Raw genomic sequence first — 6448 nt, forward strand, 5'->3', positions numbered from 1 at the left:
ATATTAATAATGTGTATAAAACATGGCAAGAGAATTCAGAAATTACAAAACAACATTGTGGGCTTACATTCATTTCTAAGTACTTATAAACTAGTAAACAAATATTTAAATAATAAACTTTAATGGACTGGGCCTCTTTATGAGATTCTCAGGTACTGTTGCTAAATTTGTCTTAGGATCTTTTAGTAGATAGTTTTATGTTTATTAGAGATCATAATGGATGCCCGAAATAGCTGTTCCAAATCTGAGATGCAATGCATAGGCTTCAGTTTCTATAAACACTGACCTCTAGTTTTCCAGGACACCCAACATTAAAGATTTCTTTTAATGTTTAAAATCTTGTTTGCCTTTTTGGAATGCATGATTTAACTATCACAGTGGTTCTCCAAGTGTGACACTCAGACCAGCAGCAGCTGCAGCAGCTGCAGCATCTGGGAGTTTGTTAGGCGTTCAAATTTATGGATGTCACCTCAGACCTCCTGAATCAGAATTACTAAGTGTGGGCCTTAGGTACTTACGTTTCAACAAGCTCTCCAGGTGATTCATACCACTGCTAAAGGTTGCAAACCATTGAACTAGGGACAAAAAAACCCCCACAGTTTACCAAACCACTCCTCGTCTGTGCAAAAAGTTCCAAGTGCCAGGTGACAGAGAGGTAGAGAAAATGAAATGTTTTTATTCAGTTCAGGCTTCCATTACAAAAGATGAAAGAAAATAAAAAGAAAAGCCCAACAACAACAAAAACCCTGGGTTCTCAAGGGAAACAACATGCTTAAAAAGATGTCACTATAGATGAGAAAGGTCAGAATTTTGTGATCAGCTTTGATAACTACCTACATACCAACAGCTGCTGTGGTAAGTTTTACAATCTTGAATGAGGAAAGAGAAAAACGTTTTATGGAAACTGACAGAACCTTATGTTCTTCAAATTGAATTTGAAAAAGCAAGACTATTAATTCTAACAAGGAAAATGAGCGATTAATCAAGGTCATATATTTAATTCACATGAATATATTACAAAATGAGCAATTTAAGAAAAGCCAGTAAATTAGGAAACATTAATATTTTATGTGTTTATATAAATATTCAGTAAAGTAATTGTACTATAACATGTAAAGTACTTATACTGTACTATAACAGTATAGTAGTTGTACTATAACTATGGTGATATCATAGTCTCTGATATCACCATGCAAGGCAAAGCCTTGGATAGGTAAATGTTCAGTGTAATTTTGGCCTTTTTCCCAGTGTTTCCTCATGTCTTTCATAAATACTTAGAGATTTTAGATGTAATGCGATGGTATGAATTGCAAAGGAAAATGTTTGGTACTCAGACTCAATTCTGTCACTTAAGTACTCTAAACCATATTTTTTTCTTTTAAAAATAGAGATTAAAATGCTTACACCATAGAACATAAAGAAATAAAACTTGTATGGATTAAATGAGACATATTTTATGACAAAATAGAGCATGGTGTCTGTCTCATGAAAATGAATGCTCAAAATTGTTCAGTCTTTTTATTTCCCAGACTGTTGATAATTACCGGTATAAATATGGCAGACTAAAATATTTAATGTACCAAAATCAAAATTAAGTATGGACAATAATGTTGTTTATTATTTGATCAGATCAAGGGAAAGGGGGACAAAAATCAAGGCACAGAAAGGGAGAAATTAGAAATGAAGTTTCAAAGAAGAAGCTGTTAGGTACCAGAAGAAGCTCTGTACAATCAGATTAAACACTAAATCTGAGAGTGAAATATAAGTATTCCCTTTGCAAAAGTTTTTTGCTCTTCATTTCAATGAGACATTTATTAAATAAATTGTTAATTGGAAGGGCAATAGCACTACACAATTTGGCCCTTGGCTCTGCAATTACAGGGGCTTTCACTATAATAGAATTGTTTGCCAGGGAAGAATCTTAGGTATCACCCCATTCAACAATATTTCCTCTAAAGAGCCATTCAATCTACTAAAATAGGGCAATATGCTATAAACAAATAAAATTTGTCCAATTTTAAGAAAACCTCTAATCAAGAGCTGATCACTGATTTTCTATTCTTGACTTAAAGCAAAGCAATGGGTTTCATCTGTGGAAATAGAATGGTGTTTTTCAGTTGTGGAAATTCAGCTGTCCTTCTGTGACAGGACCAGTGACTCTGATCACATTTGCACTCAGGAACTAGCAGTTTACTAGTGTTTTCTGTAAGCTCCACGAACACAAGAAATACATATCTTCACCTTTGGATCCTCAACATCTAGGGCACAGCTGATGAATAACAGGTACTTAAAAGTTAATTGTTGAAAGAAGCAATGATGAATAAATGAATAATTTATTTTAACATCTCTCTACTGCATTTCCCCTATCCTCTTTATCTTCCAGCTGCCAACACAATGTGTATCTCCAAAATGGTTATGGCAAATGTAACCACAATGAGCGGATTCTTCCTCATGGGGTTCTCCAACAACCGTGAGCTGCAAATCTTACATGCATTGCTTTTCTTGCTGATGTACTTATTAGCCTTAGCAGGTAACCTCATAATTATCACCATCACAACCCTGGACCAACATCTCCAATCCCCAGCGTATTACTTCTGGAAACACCTTTCCCTCCTGGACCTCTCTTTCATTTCTGTCACAGTCCCCCAGTCCATTGACAATTAACTTATGGGCAATGTCTATAGTGCCACAGTCAGTGCATACTTCAGGTTTTCTTCTTCACATCTTTGGCCTGGGCTGAGGTGGCCATTCTCACAGTGATGTCTTATGACCGCTCTACAGCCATTTGCCTCCCATTGCACTGCGAGGTCATCATGGATCCCAGAGCCTGTAAGTGGGCTGTGATAGATGCATGGCTGAGTGGAGCCATCTCTGGAATCTTGTACACGGCTGCCACATTCTCCATCACATTCTGTAGGGCCAAAATACTCCACCAGTTCTTCTGTGATATCCCCCAGTTGCTGAAGCTCTCCTGTTCCAATGATTACCTTGGAGTGATTGGAGTGGCTGCCTTCATGACTGTGCCGGCATTAATCTGCTTCATCTCCGTTGTTCTCTCCTACATGCACATCTTTTCCACAGTTCCAAGTATACCTTCTGCTGAGGGCCGATCCAAGGCCTTCTCTACCTGCCTGCCCCACCTCTTTGTTAGGTCAATTTTTCTCTCCGCGGGCATTTTTGAGTTTCTAAAACCGACTTCAGATTCTCCAACTGCTTTTCACATTATGATATCTATCTTTTATGCAGTAGTGCCCCCAACACTGAACCCTATTGTACGCAGCTTAAGGAATGAGGCCATGAAGGGAGCTTTAAGAAAGTTACTGTTGGGTGGTGAATTCACCAGGAAAAAGACACTTTTGTCCTGTTTTTGGTGACTGTTCAATATTATACACAAGAAAATTTTTTTAATAATCGGAATTCCTTCCATATGTAATGTTGAGGAAAAGCAGTAACAGTTTTCTCTGCACGTTTATCGTGTAAAGTAGCCATTGTCATTACGAACACTCTTTGTCTGATTTCTTCACGTGTTTAGTCATTGAAACAATTTATTTATTCTTTCATATTAAGAAAAAATAACAATTTATACTTCTACTTCCTTTTCCCTCCCAATACATATAGAAACACAGACACATACACAGGCACACTGATGAACATAGCACACTTAGTACCTGACATATAGTAAATGCTAAATAAAATGGGGTTATCCTCACCCTCCAGCACTGTTGGTGGGAATGTAAATTGGTGCAGCCACTATGAGGAACAGTATGGAGGTTCCTTAAAAAACTAAAAATAGAGTTACCACTCCAGCGATCCCACTCTGGGGCATATATCTAGACAAAACTATAATTCAAAAAGTTACATGCACCCCAGTGTTCATTAAAGCACTATTTACAATAGCCAAGACATGGAAACAACCTAAATGTCCATCAACAGATGAATGAATAAAGAAGATGTGGTACTTATATACAATGGAATATTACTCAACCATAAAAAAGAATGAAATAATGCCATTTGCAGCAACATGTATGGACCTAGAGATTATCATACTAAGTGAAGTAAGCCAGACAAAGACAAACATGACATTACTTATATGTGGAATCTTAAAAAAATGATACAAATGAACCTATTTACAAAACAGAAGTAGATACACAGACATTGAAAACAAACTTATGGTTACCAAAGGGAAAGGGGTAGGGGGGAGGGAAAAACTAGGAGTTTGGAATTAACATATACACACTACTATATATAAAGTAGATAGCCAACAAGGACCTACTATATAGCACAGGGAACTATACTCAATATTCTGTAATAATCTATAAAGGAAAAGAATCTACATATATATATAAAAGAATATATATATGTATAACTGAATCACTTTGTTGTATACCTGAAGCTAACACAACATTGTAAATCAACTATACTTCAATAAAAAAATAAAATGAAAAAGAAGGGGGAAAAAAGCTGAGTTACATATGAGAGATTTCTTTAAGTATAACTTTTCTAAGCACTTATTATATTAAAAAAATAATAATAAATTTTTAAAAAAGTAATTTATGTTTCCATTCAAAAATGAACATTCCAGAGTGCATACAGAGGCAGAAGGGACAAGTCATCAGAGGTGATGGTAGTCCTACATCTGTCTTAATCACACAGCACATCATAAGTACTTAGTAAATAGTGATCAATTTCAGTGGGTTGGTTGATCAGTTATTTGATGGCGACATGGCCTTTGGATTACAGCTGTCAACCCAGAATGCAAAACAACAACTACTGCATGAACAACACTGAGAAATTCAGAGCATTGTACCATCTAGAGCAGTGATGCTCAAAGAGGGTGATTTTGTCTGTAGGGACATTTGGCAATGCCTGGAGATATCTTTAGTTGTCACGACTGTTTGGGAGGATGCTCCTGACATCTAGTGGGTAGAAGCCAGGGATGCTGCTAAACATCTTACAATGTACAAAGCCCCCCACACAAAGAATTATCCAGCCCCAAATGTCAATAGGGCTGCTGTTGAGAAATACGGATCTAGATGCACTATGCCTTAAGGAAGTTACTACAAGACAAGATAAATATGTTGGTACAAATTTATTCTTCAAGTAAGTATATTCCAGCCAAATATGGAAGTAAGAATAAGTTGTGGATTGACAGGATGATGTTGATCATTCAACATCATACGTACAGTAATGGAAAAGAGGTCATGGGAAAGACTACCTGCTGCATTTATGAAGAGTCTTTATATGACAGCTGTGTCCATTCATGCTGCCTCCTGCAATCAGGCTTCCACCTCTATTATCTCACCAAAACTTTTCTGCTTAAGGTCGGTAATCACTTCCTTGTATTTAGCAACAGTGTCAAGGTTGAATCTCATTTCTTAGCAATAATTGTATTTGGTGATACCAATATGAGAGAATTTGTAGAAGATGGCTGAGAATATGAAAAATGTCATTAACTGTTGCTGTCTAATAGCTTACATTTCTTCTATAAAACAGAGGTGAGGGCGCTGCTAAGAATGAAGAGAGTATAGGTAAGTTAATGAAGGAATGGTGAATATTTGAAACAATTCCCAAAGGAAGTAGGAAACAGTGGGAACAAAGGGCAAATAACTAAAAAGTAAGAGTGAGTTCACTATTTTATAAAGATACCAGACTACATTATTGTGGAATTTCTCCAGATTTTCTGGGCAATATGAGTGGAAGAGACTGTCTGCTGCTTTGGGGTATTTGGTGGAAATATGGAAGGAGGACATGTATGCCGGAGAGCTGGAAGTCACAGGAAAAAGAACAGAAGTTTTCTACTGTAACTCTTACAGGCATGGGTTATGGATCTATAAGAACGTAAGTGTGGTCTGAAACTGAAGGTATTTTTGAAGCCAAAGAAATGAAAAAGAAGTAGTGTAAAAGGCTACATATTATTTGATTCCACTTTTACAATTATTTATATGATTACTTTCTGGAACTGCTGAAACTATGGGGACAGAAAGAGATCTGTGGTCACAGAGGCTGTCTGGGGGAGATTACTAGAAAGGGGCATGGGACAATTTTAGGGCATGAGGGGACTGTTCTACGGCTTGATTATGGCTATGGTTACATGACTATATGTTTGTTAAAAACCACAAAATATATAGTCAAATGGTGATTGTTACTGTATGTAAATTATACATTAATAAAAATTTTGGAAAAAGAGAAGTAGTGGGAGAAAGAAGCGGTAGAATTTTATGAGCTAACTCCAAGATCAAGCATGAAAGGAGAATATGTAGTTGGGAAGAAGTATAGGTTGTTAACATGATGAGATCCTCAAATCCTTTAGTCATCTTTGAAATGTCTTTCTAGGACTCTCCTATGTTTTTGTGACATCTTTTCATAACAACTATTGCACTTATCATGTTGTATTCTAATTACCTGGTATCTGTCTGTTTTCCTCTTTATATGATGAATTATTTGAGGG

At 36.4% G+C, this 6448-nt stretch overlaps 1 protein-coding gene across 1 annotated transcript; it reads left to right on the top strand.

Annotated features, from left to right (window-relative positions):
* The first annotated feature begins 2409 nt into the window (after positions 1-2409).
* LOC118903542 (olfactory receptor 14J1) lies at positions 2410-3374 on the top strand. Its single transcript, XM_036868695.1, is given in 2 exon segments — positions 2410-2686; positions 2689-3374. Coding segments are annotated over 2 exon segments (963 nt in total).
* Positions 3375-6448: the final 3074 nt, after the last annotated feature.

This window comes from Balaenoptera musculus, chromosome 11 (assembly GCF_009873245.2).
Source record: "Balaenoptera musculus isolate JJ_BM4_2016_0621 chromosome 11, mBalMus1.pri.v3, whole genome shotgun sequence".
Classification (NCBI taxonomy): domain Eukaryota; kingdom Metazoa; phylum Chordata; class Mammalia; order Artiodactyla; family Balaenopteridae; genus Balaenoptera; species Balaenoptera musculus.